This window comes from Pan troglodytes, chromosome 11 (genome assembly GCF_028858775.2).
Source record: "Pan troglodytes isolate AG18354 chromosome 11, NHGRI_mPanTro3-v2.0_pri, whole genome shotgun sequence".
NCBI lineage: Eukaryota > Metazoa > Chordata > Mammalia > Primates > Hominidae > Pan > Pan troglodytes.
In genome coordinates this window covers 41163625-41185514 of record NC_072409.2, presented here as the reverse complement: position 1 = coordinate 41185514, position 21890 = coordinate 41163625, and the positions used below count along the sequence as shown (strand labels likewise).

At 41.8% G+C, this 21890-nt stretch overlaps 1 protein-coding gene across 23 annotated transcripts in view; it reads left to right on the top strand.

The window, feature by feature from the left end:
- Positions 1-21890, top strand: part of CCDC180 (coiled-coil domain containing 180) — an 84000-nt gene that overhangs the window by 32960 nt on the left and 29150 nt on the right. For 16 of the 23 annotated variants that reach the window (XM_520133.7, XM_063788481.1, XM_063788479.1 and 13 more), the window contains 6 exons: positions 891-1006; positions 2341-2467; positions 4481-4520; positions 4650-5098; positions 17667-17893; positions 21641-21816. In XM_520133.7, the coding sequence (XP_520133.3) occupies positions 891-1006; positions 2341-2467; positions 4481-4520; positions 4650-5098; positions 17667-17893; positions 21641-21816 (1135 nt within the window). Of the gene's footprint in view, positions 1-890; positions 1007-2340; positions 2468-4480; positions 4521-4649; positions 5099-17666; positions 17894-19934; positions 20151-21640; positions 21817-21890 lie in introns of those variants that run through there. The other 7 variants (XM_063788487.1, XM_063788486.1, XM_063788485.1 and 4 more) reach the window with 2 other exon arrangements.

Sequence of the window (21890 nt, the reverse complement as noted above, 5' to 3'; positions counted from 1 at the left end):
GTGTGCGGTTTCTCAGGAGAAACTGGCTTGCAAGCGAACACAGTGGACATCTGTGATGGCACATAGGTCCCTGGAAGCCAGAGGGTAGTGCCGGTGCTGGTGGCATGGCTTCATAGCCCCAGTGCCTATCACAGCCTGAGCTCTCTCTCATTCAAAGAAGCCGCTGACAGAGTGAAACCTGCCTCAGCCTAAGCTCTCGAAGTGTCAAGCTCTGGAGTATTTCGAAGTCCAGTAGTTAAGGTTAACTCACATATGGGGGGCTGTTAAGGGTGACATCACATTCCCAAGGTGAGTGGGGGGAATAACTCCAAGTTCTCCTATATGGGGTCTGATAAGACATCACATTCTGAAAGAAAAAGGGGAAGACACTCCAAGTTCTTATTACAGACAAACATGTCATTCATGTAGCAAACTGTGCACGTGTTGGGAATCATTTCAAAGCTCCATAACTGGGGCAATCTCCTGCCTGCACAGGAGGTCAGCTGGCCCCTGCCTTGCCTGCTCTCACACAGTCCAGGAGGTGGGGGGACAAACTCAGCTTCTGATTTCAAGCACGACTGGTGAGAAGAAGAGCGAGGAGCAGGTGCAGTGCAGGCCTGACCAGGTGGGCGGGTGTGAGGGCCCTGTCTCCAGGGGGTCCCATCTGAGCTGGTTCCCCAGGGGTATGATGTGGGCAGGGAAGAACACTGCAGGCAGAGAAAAGTCTGGAGGGCTATAGTGGAGAGAGGGAGGGTGGTGGCAGATTGGGTACCCCATTTGTAGAAAGGAAGTCCTGGATCTGCTGAGGCACCTGGGCCTCAGTTCCAGCAGCAGGGTCCCTGCAGGTCACTTACACTCTGTGAGCACTGGAGGTCACATCTGCTTCCTCTTGTTTTGGGGGTGGCTTCCAGGTGCAGGAGGCCCACCTCGATAGGCTCTTGGACCAACTGAGGCAGCAAAGTGACAAAGAAACACTGGCGTTTCACCTGGAAAAGGTCAAAGATTATCTGAAGAACATGAAATCCAGGTAGGCCAACCAGACTCCAAAAGGCAGGAAGGGATGGTCAGGAATTCATCTTCAACGTCAAGGGCAGCCTGCCCAAGAGCCCAGGAGCCTGCCAGCTTAAGATGAAAATTGTGCCTCTCACTTTAGAAAGCATGTGGCCCTCTGCAGCTCTGCTCTCAGCCAACAAAGAACTTCCAGGGAGAATTTTTTAAAGTTTGTGGAGGGAGGTTTCAAAGCAATGCGGCTTAAGTTCAAGAACATGGGGCCTTTTAAAAATTTAAAGATGTGGGTGGATCACCTGAGGACAGGAGTTGAAGACCAAGCTGGCCAACATGGTGAAACCCCACCTCTACTAAAAATACAAGAATTAGCCAGGTGTGGTGGCAGGTGCCTGTAATCCCAGCTACTCAGGAGGCTGAGGCAGGAGAATCACTTGAACCCAGGAGACGGAGGTTGCAGTGAGAGGAGATCATGCCATTGCACTTCAGCCTGGGTGACAGAGCGAGACTCTGTCTCAAAAACAAAAAAAAATTTAAACATGTACATTCTTGTTAAAGGGGGAAAAAGAAGTTAACCACTGCAAACATATAGAGATTTTTTCCCCTCATTCCTGCCCGCTTTTCCTTTTTTATGGGCATATACATTTATATATATGAATATATACACATACATAGTGTTTTTAAAATAAAGGTTGGATTATACCGTGCAAATTGTTCCATAACTACAGATATACTTCCTTTTTTAAATGCCTTGTAGCATTCATTAATGTAGATACTTCATAATGGTTTAGTCCCTCAATTGATTAGCTGTTTTCTATTGGTTCCAATTTCTCAATATGACAAGCAGTTCTCTGTGAACTTTCTTGCATCTTTGTGACTTTGTACAGCTGATTCTGTAAGGACTGTTCACAGAAATAGAACGACACTGCCAATTGATTGCAGTACTTAGATTCAGAAGGCAATTCTGATTACTTTAGGCAAGTACGTAACCCTATGAGCCTTGGTCTACTTCTCTGAGAAATAGAAGTCTGGACCTTGGGGCATTTGCGAGTTTGATGGAATAATGTAGGTACCGTCAAGTTCGAGGACAGCATTAAGACCAAAGATAGAGTTAGGACCCTGGACAGGGAAAGGGAGCTCATGTTACAAGCAGAAAAGTCTCTTGTGTGTGTTTTCTACAAAAAGTATGTATTTCTCGTATGATCAGAAAAATAGCATAGCCAAGGACTGCTGCTATAAAAGAGCAGCCACACAGCAGCTCTACACAGAGCTGTGTGCCAGATTGCAGCCCATCTCCTTGGGGTCAGGGGTGTGGTTCCTAGCTGGGGTCTCCTGTCTTACCTACCTACCTCCCAGGTATGAATGTTTTCACACCCTCCTGACAAAGGAAGTGATGGAGTACCCAGCGATCATGCTGAAAGAACTCAACTCCTACAGCTCTGCCCTCAGCCAATACTTCTTTGTGCATGAAATCTTTGAACAGGTATGGAGAGGGTGATGATACACCCAGCCACTCATGAAGAAGCTAAGGGAGAGGCTGACTTCTTGTTATGATCTGCCTAGACTTTGAAAGCCATTCCTAATGCTGCAGAGTTCAAATCAATGCAAGAAGAAAGAAGCTGAAAGTGTCTCTAAAGAGACCATCTCTTTCTCAGTATAAAAGAGGCTGAAGGGTTCAGAATTCAGGGCTCAAGCCTGAATGGACTTATAATGAAAAGGTTAATGTATATGGCGCTTGGAATTCCATTTATCGTACCTACCACTGCCACATAATTCTCCTAAAATATAGCTTTAACCCACCTACTCTCCTGCAAAATCCCTCCCCAACTGTGCAGCCCCCACCAAATCCAACTTACAGTCCCTAGATAACCACAAAGGCCCCACTCTCTCTGCTTCCCACCTTGACTCTCCCTCGTCCAGCAGACTCATCCCTCTTCTGGCGTGTGCCTCCTGCCTGCTGCCCTTCCTCATCGTGCTCCCTCTGCTGGGACCCCTCTGTCTCCACATATCCCAAACCCACCCATACCTCCAATTCACTACCAAGAGAAAGGCTCCCACTCATTCAGCCTGACCCCTCATCTCACCTTGCTCAGCCCCTGCCACCTCTCAGAGCTCTGAACTTTTTTGTGCTTGGTTGCTGTCAAATACAGGAGTCTGGAGCACCCAACTATAATGTATTTCCTAAAGGGCAAGTATGCCTTAATTTTTATTCAATTTTGATTGTCATTAGCACAAGGGTCTTGCACATAATTCAGACACAATAAATGCTCTCTGGGTAAATGCATGAATACCTGGGATTCCCTGGTTTGAATCCCCCAGAGTTTGGCTCTTTTCCCGCACACCAGCCATAGTCCTGCCTGGCCTGAATGGAAATGCTCATGGTTGCCACTGAACCTGGCCAAAGGTTTCCCACATATACAGGACACCTGGCTCCTTCTCTGAGCATCTCTCCTCCCAGAAGAGATTCCTGTTTAGATTGCTAATAGCTGCTCCCTGTGCCACCTAGGTTGAGAGGGAAGCTCAAGCTATAGGATGGCGAGCTTTTTGCCTGCCCTTTGAGATCATTTGGATCACCTGGGTTAAAGGTATAGGCACCATTATGATCTCCATTTCATGGAAGATAACACTAAGCCCCATAGGGTGTAGAGGACTTGCCCAAGATCACTTAGCTTGTCAGGAGCTGGGAATCAAATCCAGACCTGCAAATTCCACAGCCTGCACTGTTATCCATAACACAGAATATCCAAAACTTCACCCAGAGCCTGTGAAACAGGAAATTTGCAGGGTTTACAAGGGGGCTCTCAGGATCATGTAAATCATGCCCGTTGTGTCTGTTCCATCTAGCACAGAATGCAGCAGATTTCTGCCCTTTGTTTGCATCCCTCAGTTTATATTTTTCTTGCCCTTTGCTCCAGATCACTGCCAAAAAATATATCATAATGAGCTTTAATTCCATGATTACCCATTGTGTGCTATAAGGGTTTGCTAGCCTTCTTGGAATTAAGAAAAACTGGTTCCTAGGATTGAGAACAACCCAATTATCCCAGGGAACTAAGTTGGTCAAGGCCTGCATCAGATATTAAAGGGGAGGGATGGGTCCTTTTACTTAAAAGTGGCACTCTGGGGTGGGTGCGGTGCCTCACGCCTGTAATCCCAGCACTTTGGGAGGCCGAGGCGGGCGGATCACGAGGTCAGGAGATGGAGACCATCCTGGTTAACACGGTGAAACCCTGTCTTTACTAAAAATACAAAAAATTAGCCAGGCGTGGTGGCTGGCACCTGTAGTCCCAGCTACTCGGGAGGCTGAGGCCGGAGAATGGTGTGAACCTGGGAGGCGGAGCTTGCAGTGAGCCAAGACTGCGCCACTGCACTCCAGCCTTGGCAACAGAGCCAGACTCCTCTCAAAAAAAAAAAAAAAAAAAAAAAAAAAAAGGTGGGGGGCACTCTGAAGAAAGGCAGTGCAGGTCCTTCAGTGACTCTTGGTTTTTCCTTGTAGAACTTGGCTGGAGAAGTCATTTTCAAATTCAGGCAACCAGGTAACACTTTTTCAATTCAAGTTTTATTCTCCCAGACTTCACTCTTAATGCGTTTGTGGGTTGGGAGGCCCAATCCAGGCTGCATCAGTAAATTGTCTCTCCTTGTGCTTTGGTGTTTATCATCAACAGAAGCACATGAAAAACCCTCCCAGAAGAGAGTGAAAAAACTGAGGAAGAAGCAAGGGTCTAAAGAGGACATGAGCAGAAGTGAGGAAAGCATAAGTAGTGGGACAAGTACTGCCAGGTCAGTAGAAGAGGTGGAAGAAGAAAACGATCAAGAAATGGAGTCCTTCATAACTGAAGAGGTGCTGGGGCAGCAGAAAAAATCTCCACTGCATGCTAAGATGGATGAGTCCAAAGAAGGCTCTATTCAGGGACTGGAAGAAATGCAGGTTGAAAGAGAGGGCTCCTTAAACCCATCCCTGAATGAGGAGAATGTGAAGGGTCAAGGAGAAAAGAAGGAGGAGTCAGAGGAGGAAGATGAGAAGGAGGAAGAGGAGAAGGAGGAGGAGAAGCTGGAGGAAGAGAAGGAGGAGAAGGAGGCACAGGAAGAGCAAGAGAGTTTATCTGTGGGTGAGGTAAGCCAGCAACTGATTCATTCTTGGGCATAGAGAAAGTTTGCTATGCTCATTTTGTGTTTATCCCTAGTGTAAGCTGGGGTCTTCAGTGGCCCAGTCTCCATAGAGGTGCAGAAAGAGAATTACAAAAATATTCATACTATTCATACTTTAAAAAAATTTTATTTTAGGTTCAGGGGTACATGTGCAAGTTTGTTATTTAGGTAAACTATGTATCATGGGGGTTTGATTTACAGATAATTTTGTCAGTGGGCTAATAAGCATAGTACCCAATAGTTGTTTTTTTTTTTTCTGATCCTCTCCCTGCTCCCACGTTTTACCCTCAAATAGTTCCCAGTATCTGCTGTTCACCTCCTAGTATCCATGTGTTCTTTGTTTAGCTCCCACTTAAAAGTGAGAACATGCAGTATTTGGTTTTCTGTTCCTTTGTTAGTTTGCTTAGGATAATGGCCTCCATCCATGTTGCTGCAAAGGACATGATCCCATTCTTTTTATGGTTGCATAGTATCCCATGGTTTATATGTACCACATTTTATTTATCCAGTCCTACTGTCAATGGGCGTTTAGGTTGATTCCATGTCTTAGCTATTGTGAATAGTGCTGCAATGAATATATATGCATGCATGTGTCTTTATGGTAGAATGATTTACATTCCTTTGGGTATATACACAATAATGGGACTGTGGGGTCAAAAGGTAGTTCTGTTTTAAGTTCTTTGAGAAATTGCCACACTGGAATACACTCCCACCAGCAGTGAATAAGCATACCCTTTTCTCTGCAATCTTGCCAGCATCTGTTGTTTTTTGACTTTTTAATAATATTCATTCTGACTGTTATGAGATGGTATCTCATTGTGGTTTTGATTTGCATTTCTCTAATGATTAGTGATGTTGAGCACCTTTTCATATACTGGTTGGCCACATGTATGTCTACTTTTGAAAAGTGTCTGTTTGTGTCCTTTGCCCACTTTTGAATAGGGTTGTTTGGTTTTTGCTTGTTAATTTAAATTCTTTATAGATTCTGGATATTAGACCTTTGTCAGATGCATAGTTTGCAATTATTTTCTCCCATTCTGTAGGTTGTCTGTTTACTCTGTTGATAGTTTCTTTTGCTGTGCAGAAGCTCTTTAGTTTAATTAGGTCCATTTGTCAATTTTTGTTTTTGTCACAATTGCTTTTGGCATCTTCATCATGAAATCTTTGCCAAGTCCTATGTCCAGAATGGTATTTCTTATTTTATCTTCCAGGGTTTTTATAGTTTTAGGCTTTACATTTAAGTATTTAATCCATCTTGAGTCGATTTTTGTATGTGGTATAAGGTAGGGGTCCAGTTTCAATCTTCTGCATATGGCTACCCAGCACCATTTATTAAATGGGTAGTCATTTCCTCACTGCTTCTTTTTGTCAGCTTTGTTGAAGATCAGATGGTTTAGGTGTGAGGCATTCTATTCCATTGGTCTGTGTGTCTGTTTTTGTGCTTGTATTATGCTGTTTTGATTACTGTAGACCTGTAGTATAGTTTGAAGTCAAGTAACATGATACCTCCAGCTGTGCTCTTTTTACTTAGGATTGCCTTTGCTATTCAGGCTCTTTTTTTATTGCATATAAATTTTAAAATAGTTTTTCTGATTCTGTGAAGAATGTCATTAGTAGTTTGATAGGAATAGCATCAAATCTGTAAATTGCTTTGAGCAGTATGGCCATTTTAAAGATATTGACTCTTCCTATCCATGAACATGGGATGTTTATGGTTTTTCATTTGTTTGGTCATCTCTGATTTCTTTAAGCAGTGTTTTGTAATTCTCATTGTAGAGACCTTTTACCTCCTGGTTAGCTGTATTCCTAGGTATTTTATTCTTTTTGTGGTGATTGTGAACGGGATTGCTTTCCTGATTTGGCTCTCGGCTTAGATGTTGTTGGTGTGTAGGAATGCTACTGATTTTTGTATGTTGCTTTTGTACTCTGAAACTTTGCTGAAGTTGTGTATCAGATCAAGGGGCTCTGGGGAAGAGACCATGGGGTTTTCTAGCTATAGAATGTCATCTGCAAACAGGATAGTTTGACTTCCTCTCTTCCTATTTGGATGCCTATTATTTCTTTATCCTGCCTGATTACTCTGCCCAGGGCTTCCAATACTAGTTGAATAGGAGTGGTGCAAGATGGCCTCCTTGTCTTGTGCTGGTTTTCAAGGGGAATGCTTCCATCTTTTGCCCAATCAGTATGTTGGCTCTGGGTTTGTTATAGATGGCTCTTACTATTTTGAAGTGTGTTCTTTCAATGCCTAGTTTGTTGAGGGTTTTTAACATGAAGGGGTGTTGAATTCTATCAAAAGCCTCTTCTGTGTCTATTGAGATAATCATGTGGTTTTTGTTTTTAGTTCTGTCTATGTGATGAATCACATTTACTGATTTGCAAATGTTGAACCAACCTTGCATCCCAGGGATAAAGCCTACTCGATCATGGTGAATTCGCTTTTTGATGTACTGTTGGATTCAGCTTGCTAGTATTTTGTTAAGGATTTTTTGCATCAATGTTAAGGATATTGGCCTGAAATTTTCTTTGTTTGTTGTGTTTCTGCCAGGTTTTGGCATCAGCGTGATTCCGGCTTCATAGAATGAGTTGGGGAGGAGCCTGTACTCCTCAACTTTTTGGAATAGTTTCAGCAGAAGTGATACCAGCTCTTTGTACATGTGGTAGAATTTGGCTGTGAATCCATTTGGTCCTGGGTTTGGGTTTTTGTTTTTGTTTTTTTTTTTTTTTGGTTTGTAGGCTATTTATTATTGATTCCATTTTGGAGCTCATTATTAGTCTGTTCAGGGATTCAGTTTCTTCCTGGTTCAGTCCTGGGAGGTATATGTGTTCATGAATTTATCCATTTCTTCTAGATTTTCTAGTTTGTGTGCAAAGAGGTGTTCATAGTAGTCTGATGGCTGTTGGAGTTTTTTTTTTTGTATTTCTGCAGGGTCAGTGATAATGTATTAATACTTTTTTATTTTTTGCTAACAGTGATCCAATTCTTTACTCAGAGTAATGCTTTTCATTTTTAAAACATTTTTAATTATTATTTTTTTGAGATGGAGTCTCACTCTGTCGCTCAGGCTGGAGTGCAGAGGCGTGATCTCAGCTCACTGCAACCTCTGCCTCCCAGGTTCAAGTGATTCTCCCGCCTCAGCCTCCCAAGTAGCTGGAACTACAGGTGTGTACTACCACACCCGGCTAATTTTTGTATTTTTTTTTTCTTTAAAGGGGGAACAAGGGAATTGTTAAGTGAAATAATAACCCATATATGTTTAACATTTTACTTATTACAAAGTATTTTTGCATACATGTTCTTATTCTGTTTCCCAGTAAAATTTTCACTGTGAGGCAAATATTATTAATTATTCTCTTTTTAGAAGCATGCAAAACAATGCTCCTATCCTAGAGATAAGGGACTCCACAAACTCACTCAGCTACTAATGGAAAAGCTGGGACTCTTTTTATATTATACGACTTAGCCCTAGGGAGCCGTTATTAGCAATAGCCAGTATTTTAAGGAGTGTTTGTCATGTGCCTGGCATTTTGTGGACTTTACATGGATTACATGATTTAATCTGCATGACTAATCTGTAAGGTTGATACTACATTTATCCTCATTGTATAGACAACGAATCTGAGAGTTGTCAAAGCTAAACAACTTTTCTATGCCAAAGCCAAGCTCCAAACCCTGGTAGCCTGACTCCAGGATCCATGTTCTTCTTTGTCACTAAGCTAACTGCCTTCTCAAACCAATGCTACTATGCTGGCCTTCCAGTACATACACCTTTATGCTCTGCTACATGTCCCTTTAGGGCTATGTATGTCCTTATAATATTAAGTTGCATTTTTGCTAATGTTTCCTGTTTTCCTATATAGGCTATTTTTTCCCATTGATGAAATGTCGAGTCATAGGGAAACAGAAAATTATAGTTTACATTATTTATAGTTTTCATTGAGAATATGGTAACATAAGGAACAAAATCATAGGGCCAAACATAGTCTACTCGTTAGACTTTCATCTTTAACAATGCCACCAAGAAAGTTTCAAAGGGTAGAATTATGTACACCTCCAAAGCAACTCTCTGTTGTCTTAGCAGCTTACTTTGAATGGTTATCCATGAATGCACACTTCTCTCAGAGAGATTATATATCTTGAAGAGAAGGTCCATATTTTAAACATTTCTCTCATGTCTAGTACTGTTCTGGATACAATAGCAGGTACATTTCATTAAATTAAATCTCAGCTTATGTAATATTGTATTGAAATTACCAATCCCTCACACATTTTTACACCCAGCCTGTTTTATTTTTTGAAAGTAAGACTTTCCATGTTAGCTTTCTTCCTTCTTTTGCTCTATTAAAAACTCTTTCCCATTTCTTCTTTTTTATTTTAAAACTTTTTTTTTAATACTTTAAGTTCTAGGGTACATGTGCACAATGTGCAGGTTTGTTACATATGTATACATGTGCCATGTTGGTTTGCTGCACCCATCAACTCGTCATTTACACCAGGTGTTTCTCCTAATGCTATCCCTCCCCCATTCCCCCACCCCACAACAGGCCTTGGTGTGTGATGTTCCCCACCCTGTATCCAAGTGTTCTCATTGTTCAATTCCCACCTATGAGTGAGAACATACGGTGTTTGGTTTTCTATCCTTGCGATAGTTTGCTCAGAATGATGGTTTCCAGCTTCATCCATGTTGCTACAAAGGACATGAACTCATCCTTTTTTATGGCTGCATAATATTCCATGGTGTACATGTGCCACATTTTCTTAATCCAGTCTATCATTCTGGATATTTGGGTTGGTTTCAAGTCTTTGCTATTGTGAATAGTGCCGCAATAAACATACATGTGCATGTGTCTTTATAGTAGCATGATTTATAATCCTTTAAGTATATACCCAGTAATGGGATCACTGGGTCAAATGGTATTTCTAGTTCTAGATCCTTGAGGAATTGCCACACTGTCTTCCACAACGGTTGAACTAGTTTACACTCCCACCAACAGTGTAAAAGCATTCTTATTTCTCCACATCTTCTCCAGCACCTGTTGTTTCCCGACTTTTTAATGATTGCCATTCTAACTGGTGTGAGATGGTATCTCTTTGTGGTTTTGATTTGCATTTCTCTGATGACCAGTGATGACGAGCGTTTTTTCATGTGTCTGTTGGCGGCATAAATGTCTTCTTTTGAAAAGTGTCTGTTCATATCCTTTGCCCACTTTTTAATGGGGTTGTTTGATTTTTTCTTGTAAATTTGTTTAAGTTATTTGTAGATTCTGGATATTAGCCCTTTGTCAGATGGGTAGATTGCAAAAATTTTCTCCCATTCTGTAGGTTGCCTGTTTCTTTCGCTGTGCAGAAGCTCTTTAGTTTGATTAGATCCCATTTGTCAATTATGGCTTTTGTTGCCATTGCTTTTGGTGTTTTAGTCATGAAGTCCTTGCCCATGCCTATGTCCTGAATGGTAATGCCTAGGTTTTCTTCTAGGGTTTTTATGGTTTTAGGTCTAACATTTAAGTCTTTAATCCATCTTGAATTAATTTTTGTATAAGGTGTAAGGAAGGGATCCAGTTTCAGCTTTCTACATATGGCTAGCCAGTTTTCCCAGCATCGTTTACTGAACAGGAGATCCTGTCCCCATTGCTTGTTTTTGTCAGGTTTGTTGAAGATCAGATGGTTGTAGATGTGTGGTATTATTTCTGAGGCCTCTGTTCTGTTCTATTGGTCTGTTTCTCTGTTTTAGTACCAGTACCATGCTGTTTTGGTTACTGTAGCCTTGTAGTATAGTTTGAAGTCAGGTAGCGTGATGCCTCCAGCTTTGTTCTTTTTGCTTAGGATTGTCTTGGCAATGCAGGCTCTTTTTTGGCTCCATATAAACTTTAAAGTAGTTTTTTCCAATTCTGTGAAGAAAGTCATTGGTAGCTTGATGGGGATGGCATTGAATCTATAAATTAACTTGGGCAGTATGGCCATTTTCACGATATTGATTCTTCCTATCCATGAGGATGGAATGTTCTTCCATTTGTTTGTGTCCTCTTTTATTTCTTTGAGCAGTGGTTTGTAGTTCTCCTTGTAGAGGTCCTTCACATCCCTTTTAAGTTGGATTCCTAGGTATTTTATTCTTTTTGTAGCAATTGTGAATGGGAGTTCACTCATGATTTGGCTCTCTGTTTGTCTGTTATTGGTGTATAAGAATGCTTGTGATTTTTGTACATTGATTTTGTATCCTGAGACTTTGCTGAAGTTGCTTATCAGCTTAAGGAGATTTTGGATGGAGACAATGGGGTTTTCTAAATATACAATTATGTCATCTGCAAACAGGGACAATTTGACTTCCTGTTTTCCTAATTGAATACCCTTTATTTCTTTCTCTTGCCTGATTGCCCTGGCCAGAACTTCCAACACTATGTTGAATAGGAGTGGTGAGAGAGGGCATCCCTGTCTTGTGCCAGTTTTCAAAAGGAATGCTTCCAGTTTTTGCCCATTCAGTATGATACTGGCTGTGGGTTTGTCATAAATAGCTCTTATTATTTTGAGATATGTTCCATCAATACCTAGTTTATTGAGAGCTTTTAGCATGAAGGCTGTTGAATTTTGTCGAAGGCCTTTTCTGCATCTATTGAGATAATCATGTGGTTTTTGTCTTTGGTTCTGTTTATGTGATGGATTACGTTTATTGATTTGTGTATGTTGAACCAGCCTTGCATCCCAGGGATGAAGCCAACTTGATCTTGGTGGATAAGCTTTTTGATGTGCTGCTGGATTTGGTTTGCCAGTATTTTATTGAGGATTTTTGCATTGATGTTCATCAGGGATATTGGTCTAAAATTCTCTTTTTTTGTTGTGTCTCTGCCAGGCTTTGGTATCAGGATGATGCTGGCCTCATAAAATGTGTTAGGGAGGATTCCCTCCTTTTCTATTGATTGGAATAGTTTCAGAAGGAATGGTACTAGCTCCTCTTTGTACCTCTGGTAGAATTCGGCTGTGAATCCGTCTGGTCCTGGACATTTTTCTGGTTGGTAGGCTATTAATTATTGCCTCAATTTCAGAGCCTGTTATTGGTTTATTCAGGGATTCAACTTCTTCCTGGTTTAGTCTTAGAAGGGAGTATGTGTCCAGGAATTTATCTATTTCTTCTAGTTTTTCTAGTTTATTTGCATAGCGGTGTTTATAGTATTCTCTGATGGTAGTTTGTATTTCTGTGGGATAGGTGGTGATATCCCCTTTATCATTTTTTATTGCGTCTATTTGATTCTTCTCTCTTTTCTTCATTAGGCTTGCTAGAGGTCTGCCAATTTTGTTGATCTTTTCAAAAAACCAGCTCCTGGATGCATTGATTTTTTGAAAGGTTTTTTGTGTCTCTATCTCCTTCAGTTCTGCTCTAATCTTAGCTATTTCTTGCCTTCTGCTAGCTTTTGAATTTGTTTGCTCTTGCTTCTATAGTTCTTTTAATTGTGATGTTAGGGTGGCAATTTTAGATCTTTCATGCTTTCTCTTGTGGGCATTTAGTGCTATAAATTTCCCTCTACACGCTGCTTTAAATGTGTCCCAGAGATTCTGGTACATTGTGTCTTTGTTCTCATTGGTTTCAAAGAGCATCTTTATTTCTGCCTTCATTTCGTTATTTACCTGGTAGTCATTCAGGAGCAGGTTGTTCTGTTTCCATGGAGTTGTGCGGTTTTGAGTGAGTTTCTTCATCCTGAGTTCTGATTTGATTGTACTGTGGTCTGAGAGACAGTTTGTTGTGATTTCTGTTCTTTTACATTTGCTGATAAGTGCTTTACTTCCAACTATGTGGTCAATTTTGGAATAAGTGCGATGTGGTGCTGAGAAGAATGTATATTCTGTTGATTTGGGGTGGAGAGTTCTGTAGATGTCTATTAGGTCTGCTTGGTGCAGAGCTGAGTTCAAGTCCTGGATATCCTTGTTAACCTTCTGTCTTGTTGATCTAATATAGACAGTGGGGTGTTACAGTCTCCCATTATTATTGTGTGGGAGTCTAAGTCTCTTTGTAGGTCTCTCAGGACTTGCTTTATGAATCTAGGTGTTCCTGTATTGGGTGCATATATATTTATGATAGTTAGCTCTTCTTGTTGAATTGATCCCTTTACCATTATGTAATGGCCTTCTTTGTCTCTTTTGATCTTTGTTGGTTTAAAGTCTGTTTTATCAGAGACTAGGATTGTAACCCCTGCTTTTTTTTTGCTTTCCATTTGCTTGGAAGTCTTCCTCCATTCCTTTATTTTGAGCCTATGTGTGTCTCTGCACGTGAGATAGGTCTCCTGAATAGAGCACACTGATGGGTCTTGACTCTTTATTCAATTTGCGAGTCTGTGTCTTTTAATTGGGGCATTTAGCCCATTTACATTTAAGGTTAATATTGTTATGTGTGAATTTGATCCTGTAATTATGATGTTAGCTGGTTATTTTGCCCATTAGTTGATGCAGTTTCTTCCTAGCATTGATGGTCTTTACAATTTGGCATGTTTTTGCAGTGGCTGGTACTGGTTGTTCCTTTCCATTTTAGTGCTTCCTTCAGGAGCTCTTGTAAGGCAGGCCTGGTGGTGACAAAATCTCTCAGCATTTGCTTGTCTGTAAAAGATTTTATTTCTCCTTCACTTATGAAGCTTAGTTTGGCTGGATATGAAATTCTGGGTTGAAAATTCTTTTCTTTAAGAATATTGAATATTGGCCCCCACTCTCTTCTGGCTTGCAGGGTTTCTGCTGAGAGATCCACTGTTAGTCTGATGGGCTTCCCGTCGTGGGTAACCCGACCTTTCTCTCTGGCTGCTCTTGGCATTTTTTCCTTCATTTCAACCTTGGTGCATCTGACAATTATGTGTCTTGGGGTTGTTCTTCTCGAGGAGTATCTTTGTGGTGTTCTCTGTATTTCCTGAATTTGAATGTTGGCCTGCCTTACTAGGTTGGGGAAGTTCTCCTGGATAATATCCTGCAGAGTGTTTTCCAGCTTGGTTCCATTCTGCCCGTCACTTTCAGGTACACCAGTCAAACATTGACTTGGTCTTTTCACATAGACCCATATTTCTTGGAGGTTTTGTTTGTTTCTTTTTACTCTTTTTTCTCTAAACTTCTCTTCTTGCTTCATTTCATTAATTTGACCTTCAATCACTGATACCCTTTCTTCCACTTGATTGAATTGGCTACTGAAGCTTGCGCATGCGTCACGTAGTTCTTGTGCAATGGTTTTCAGCTCCACCAGGTCATTTAAGATCTTCTCTACACTGTTTATTCTAGTTAGCCATTCGTCTAATCTTTTTTCAAGGTTTTTAGCTTCCTTGCATTAGGTTCGAACATCCTCCTTTAGCTCGGAGAATTTTGTTATTACCAACTTTCTGAAGCCTACTTCTGTCAAGTCGTCAAAGTCATTCTCCATCCTGCTTTGTTCTGTTGCTGGTGAGGAGCTGTGATCCTTTGGAGGAGAAAGGGCACTCTGGTTTTTAGAATTTTCAGCTTTTCTGCTCTGGTTTCTCCCCATCTTTGTGGTTTTTATCTACCTTTGGTCTTTGATGATGGTGACCTACAGATGGGGTTTTGGTGTGGATGTCCTTTTTGTTGATTGTGGGCGGCAAGCCACCCAGGTGCCGAGGCGAGAGACCGAGGACACGAGCTGTTCCAGTATAATAAAATATAAAACAAGAATAGTTATGCCAGATATGGATCTTAGATATGATTATATATGAATATCATTAATCATTAGTTTGTAGCAATTACTCTTTATTCCAATATTATAATAATCCTCGCTCTATAATCATAACCTGGAAAAACCAGGCCATACAGAGATAGGAGCTGAGGGGACACAGTGCAAAGTGACCAGAAGACAAGATTGCAAGCCTTCTGTTATGCGCAGACAGGGCCACCAGAAGGGCTCCTTGGTCTAGGGGTGACGCCAGCATCTGGGAAGACGCCTGTTGCCAGGCGGACCATGGTCTAGCGGTAGCGAAAAGTGTCAAGGGACAACACCCGCTACTTAGCAGACCAGGAAAGGGAGTCTCCCTTTCCCCGGGGGAGTTTAGAGAAGAGTCTGCTCCTCCACCTCTTGTGGAGGGCCTGACATTAGTCAGGCTTGCCCGCAGTTATCCGGAGGCCTAACCATCTCCCTGTGATGCTGTGCTTCAGTGGTCACGCTCCTAGTCCACCTTCATGTTCCATCCTGTACACCTGGTTCTGCCTTCTAGATAGCAGTAGTAAATTAGTGAAAGTACTAAAAGTCTCTGATATGCAGAAATAATGGTGTAAGCTGTCTTTCTCTTTGTCTCCTCTCTCTCTCTGCCTCGGCTGCCAGGCAGGGAAGGGCCCCCTGTCCAGTGGACACGTGACCCACGTGACCTTACCCATCATTGGAGATGACTCACACTCTTTACCCTGCCCCTTTTGCTTTGTATCCAATAAATAACTGTGCAGCCAGACATTCGGGTCCACTACTGGTCTCTGCACATTGGTGGTAGTGGTCCCCTGGGCCCAGCTGCCTTTTCTTTTATCTCTTTGTCTTGTGTCTTTATTTCTACACTCTCTCCTCTCCGCACACGGGGAGAGACCCACCGACCCTGTGGGGCTGGACCCTACAGTTGATGTTGATGCTATTCCTTTCTGTTTGTTAGTTTTCCTTCTAATAGTCAGGTCCCTCAGCTGCAGGTCTGTTGGAGTTTGCTGGAGGTCCACTCCAGACCCTGTTTGCCTGGGTTTCACCAGCAGAGGCTGCAGAACAGCAAATATTGCTGCCTGATCCTTCCTCTGGAAGCTTCATCTCAGAGGGGCATCTGGCTGTATGAGGTGTCAGTCGGCCCCTACTAGGAGGTGTCTCCAAATTAGGCTACACGGGTGTCAGGGACCCACTTGAGGAGGCGGTCTGTCCATTCTCGGAGCTCAAACACTGTACTGGGAGAACCACTGCTGTCTTCAGAGCTGTCTGACAGGGACATTTAAGTCTGCAGAAGTTTCTGCTGCCTTTTGTTCAGCTATGCCCTGCCCCCAGAGGTGGAGTCTACAGAGGCAGGTGGGCCTCGTTGAGCTGAGGTGGGCTCCACCCAGTTCAAGCTTCCTGGCTGCTTTGTTTACCTACTCAATCCTCAACAATGGTGGATGCCCCTCCCCCAGCCAGGCTTGCCGCCTCACAGTTCGATCTCAGACTAGCAGTGAGCAAGGCTCCGTGGGCATGGGACCTGCTGAGCCAGGTGCAGGATATAATCTCCTCGTGTGCCATTTGCCAAGACTTTTGGAAAAGCACAGTGTTTAGGTGGCAGTGTTCTGATTTTCCTGGTACAGTCTGTCATGGCTTCCCTTGGCTAGGAAAGGGAAATCCCCCGACCCCTTGCGCTTCCCGGGTGAGGCGATGCCCCGCCCTTCTTCGGCTCGCCCTCCATGGGCTGCACCCACTTTCCAACTAGTCCCAATGAGGTGAACCAGGTACCTCAGTTGGAAATGCAAAAATCACCCATCTTCTGCGTTGATCATGCTGGGAGCTGCAGACCGGAGCTGTTCCTATTTGGCCATCTTGGAATGGACCTCTAATTTTTGTATTTTAGTAGAGACAGGGTTTCACCATGTTTCCCAGGCTGGTCTCGAACTCATGACCTCAAATGATCTGCCGCCTCAGCCTCCCAATCCTATTCAACCATCTTGGAACAGACCTCTAATTTTTGTATTTTTAGTAGAGACAGGGTTTCACCATGTTGCCCAGGCTGGTCTTGAACTCTTGACCTCAAGTGATCCACTGCCTCAGCCTCTCAAAGTGCTGGTATTACTGGTGTAAGCTACTGCACCCAGCCACAGCAATGCTTTCTAAAATTCATTTTCCTCTCCTCATATCCCTGCAACCTATTCTAAAGTCACTCTTCAACCTTCAACTGTATGGCTTTCCTTATGCCTCCCTGGTTCTCTCTCCTTCTCAATTCCTCTTTATTGAATAGATCAACTTAAACTCTCTTGCTTCACCTTGGTCTGTTTATTTCTTCTCTTTTCCTATTCTCAAAAGCTCCATATTCAAGCTGGCAGACAGAGCTCTCCTTTGAGTGCAGGGAAGTAACTCTCATAAAATAAATCTTGTCCTCAAAACATATTCAAAATCACAGAACAATAAGTTGAATTTCATAATCATAGAATTGCAGAAGAATCATTTTGTATATTGCTGTGGAAAAATTGTAGACTTCTTTTTGAGCAGGAATCCCAAACTCAAATGCCCACAGGTATGTAATAGAAAAGAGGGCTGGAGACCAAGTGTAAAATAATGACAAATGATGAAGACTGGTGCAGGCATTACTCAGCTCCAACTAAAGATGCCATGTGGGAATGCAGGCTCAGAATTGACATATTTTCTGATGTTTTAAGAGAAATTAGAAACCCATATTTTTGTGTAGAACTTCCCAATTTTAAAAGCACTGTGTGGGGGGCGAAAAAACCTAGGCAAGATTCGGCCCATAATCTTGGCCCAAAATTTGGTTTACAACCTCTGATATCAAGGAACCTGTGGTTGGCATTCCCAAGTCCATTTGATGATATCAAGTCAACTTTAGTGTTGTTGCCTGCTTAGGAAGAAGACAAGGAAGAGGGTCTAGAGGAGATATGCTATGAGGACATGGAGTCCTTCACAATCTCCAGTGGAAACACTTATTTTGTCTTTGTACCCCTGGAAGAAGAAGAGCATTGCAGGAAGTCCCATTCCACCTTCTCAGCCATGTTCATCAACGACACTTCCAGTGCCAAGTTCATAGAACAAGTGACAATTCCATCGAGACTAATTTTAGAAATGAAGAAACAGTGAGTAAAAAACTATTTTATTCTCATCCTGATGTTCTGAGTTTTGTAAACAAGGTGAAATATTAAAAAAAAAAAGGATTGGGCTGGTATCAGTTGGATAAAGAAAAAAATGTAGGTAACTGAAGGAAGGTAGGGGTGAGAAACACAATAAAAAATGGCAAAATCCAGGAATTATTTGCAGTCACAGATATCTTCTGTGAGAGTGACCCCCTGCACCCACCTCAGGAGGCTCTCTGCTGGCTTGGGCCTTGGAGATAAGATACAGTGTTTTCCCTGACAGATACTTTTGGGTTCTAGTTCCTGGTACATCTGTAATCATAGGCTTCTTTTCTTTTTCTATTTTAATTCTATAGATATACACCATAAATATAAATATCTGATGTATGGTATTTTGTACTCAGTATGTGCAAAATATAAGAATGGAACTGTCCACTCATAGAGTATATCCATGTCCATCGCTAGAAGACATGACCAAAAGATGCTACCAAAGAGTTTTTTTGCAGAAAATGTAAGAACAATGAAGAATAGAGAAATGACCCATAATCCCACCACTGAGAATTTACTTCCCCTAACTCCCAAGTTTCTGGGCCTTTGTGTTTGAGTTTGGATCAAATGTGGACATTTGTGTTTGCCTTTTGGATGGCATTCTCATTGTCCTCCTGCCTCTACAATGTCATAGGAGGGCTCATCAGCTAGAGATCTCCTGGTTCATTCACCTCCTGTATGTAACATGGGCAGGAGGCTGGAGACAAGGAATGAAAGGAGTGCAATCAGGCCTTTGGGCTCTTTCTCCTACACCTGAGCAGCATCTCACCTTGGAAATGTCTCTTGACTCAAACATCATCCCTCTCCTTCCTCTACCAGAGGCCATCATCTGCCCTCTCCATAGCAGATAGGACAAAGGCCAGCAAGGACTATCACAGGAGCTATTATTTACTGAGTGTATTTAATCCCCTTAATAACTGTGAGAGAGTTACCATACTTAACTCCATTTTACAGATGAAGAAACTGAGGCTCAGAGAGTTAGTCATTTGGCCTAGATCTCCAGGACAGGAAGCAGTTTGATCCAAGATATGAATCCAGACAGACCCTGTAACTCCAGAATCTTGCACCAACCACTATGCTATCTGCCTTATGACTAACCAGAAAAAAAATTATCTGTCCAACTGATTGGGTTTGCATACTGAAGGATAACATGCATTCATAAAAGTATGAAAATCATAAGTGTATAGCTCAACGAATTGCCCAAATATGACACAGTTGATACCCAAAGCCCACAAGAAATAGAACCATTACCAGCCCTCAAGTGTACCCATCCCAAGTCACCACTCTCTCTTCCCCAAAGATAACAAATATTATAACTTCTGAGTTTATTTTGCTTATTTTTTTACTTTATCTAAATTAAGTCATACAGAACTCACTCTTTTATTATGTTTATGAGACGTATATATTATTGAATGTGGCTAGGGTTCAGTTTTTATTTCTGTATAGTATCCCGTTATAAAAAAATATTATCCATTTTATTAATCCATTTTACTGATACACATTTGGTCTTTCCAATTTGGGGATATACCAATAATGTTGCTCTGAACATTCTTGTACAAGTCTTCTGGTGAATATATGTACATGTTTCTGTTACATATAGAACTAAGAGTGGAACTGTTGACTCACAGAGTGTGTGTGTCCATATCCGTCTTTAGGAGATACAGCCGAAAGATACTACAAGGAGTTTTCAAAAGTGGTTTTTAACAGTTTTACAGTTTATAACAGCATATGAGAACTTCAATTGCTCCACAACGTCAGTGGTATTGTCAGTGGTTTTTATTTTAGCTGTTCTGATATAGTTATAGTGGTGTTTCATTGTGGTTTTAATATGTATTCTCCTGATGAATATGATATTGTATACCTTTAAAAATACTCATTGGGCCATTTGGTTATCTTTTTGGGAAATGCCTAGCAAAATCTTTTGCCTATTATTTTTCTGGTCGATTTTCTGTCTTTTTTTAAATTAATTTATGGGAATTAATTATATATTCTATAGCCGGGCATGGTGGTGTGTGCCTGTAATTCCAGCTACTCAAGAGGCTGAAGCAGGAGAATTGCCTGAACCCAGGAGGCGGAGGTTACAGTGAACCAAGAGAGTGCTGCTGCACTCCCGACTGGGAGACAGAGTGAAACTCCGTCTCAAAAAAAAATTAAATTATATATTCTATATAAGGCTTTGTCAGATAAATAAATGGCAAATGTTCATCCCCTCTCTGCACTTGCCTTTTTAAACTCTTTCAAGGTATATCTTTTAATGAACAGAAGTTCTTATTTCTAATAAGGTCGAATTCATCAATTTTTAAATTAGGGTTAATTTACTTTGTGCCTTACCCCCAAGGACATGGAGATGTTCTCCGAAGTTATATATTTAAAATGTTATTGTTTTCAACTTCCATATTAACATCTAAAATCCACCTGGAACTGATTTTTTGTTTACAGTGTGAAATAGGGGTCAAGATTCACTTCTTTCCCATACAGATAACCAGTTGATCCTGGGTCACTTAATGAGGAGACTCTCCTCTCCCCCACTGCTCTGCGACGTGTCTTTTCTAGTTCTCTATGTGTCTATCCAATGACTTCACGCTGCTTTATTACTACAGCTTTACATTAAGCCTTAATATCTGATAGTGTAAGTCCTCCACCTTTAGTCTTCTCCCTCCATTATTCTTGGCTCTTTGTATTTCTACATAATTTTTAAAATTAGCTCAAGTTTCCATAAGACATCTGCTGCGATGTTGTTTCTTGTTATTGCATTGAATCTATAGATCAGTTTTTGGAAACTGACATCTTAACAGTACATGGCCAAAAAAGTACCATACATTTTTAAAAGGAAGAAATGATAAGCTGAGAAGCAACATTTGCAACTCACATCAAAGTCAATGACCTTCATGTCCCTAGTATATGAAGAGCTCCTAGAAATTGATTTGTAAAAAAAGAACAGCTATTCACAACAGAGAAACGGGCAAAAGACATTCATGGACAGTACACAGAAAGAGAAATTAAATACTCTTGGGGTTTTTTGAGGCAAGGTTTCACTGTCGCCCAGGCTGGAGTGCAGTGGCATGACTCACTGCAGCCTTAACCTCCTGAGTAGATGGGACCATAGGCGTATGTCACCATGACCAGCTAATTTTTAAAATATTTTATAGAGATGGGGGTCTCACCATGTTGCCCAGGCTGGTCTCGAACTCCTAGGTTCAAGCAATCCTCCTGCTTCCGTCTCCCAAAGTGCTGGGATCATAGGCATGAGCCACAGTGCCCAGCCTAAATAATCTTAAGCACATGAAAATATGCTCAGTCTCAATCATAATATGACAACATTGTCAAATTTAGATGTCTGACAATACACTCTGAGACTGTGGAGAAATAGGAACATTGCTGATAAGAATACAAATTGCCTTCTAGTGGAAAACAGTTTGGCCATATCTGCCAAAACCACAAATGTATTTTAACCTTTGATTCAGCAATTCCAGTTCAAGGTCATTTATCCAAAGAAACAATTCTACATCTGACATACATAATGTCCTCCAGCAGTGGTATGGTTAAAAGAGTAATGGTCCATTTACACAATGAAATGCAATGTAGCTGGGAAATGAAATGAAGAATGAGTGAAAGGGGGAAGCACTTTGGGTCTCCATATGGAAAGACCTCTCATGGGTCATGATTGCTGGCAGGGCTGACCCTGGCTGGTCTCTCCCTCAGACTTCGAGCTGGCTTCTTCGAGCACCTTGAGAAGTGGTTTGACCAGTGTTCCCTCAACACCCGGGTCACCGTGGCCACCAAAATCAATGAGCTGGATTCAGAACTGGAGCTGCATCTGCACCTGCACCAGCCAAGAGCCCAGCAGATTGAAAAAGACATCCACAACGTCAGGGCAGGTACAGATGCTGCCTGGGAATGTCTGCCCTGCCCGCAGCCACTCCTTCAGCGTCTGCTCCACCGCGGCTCCATG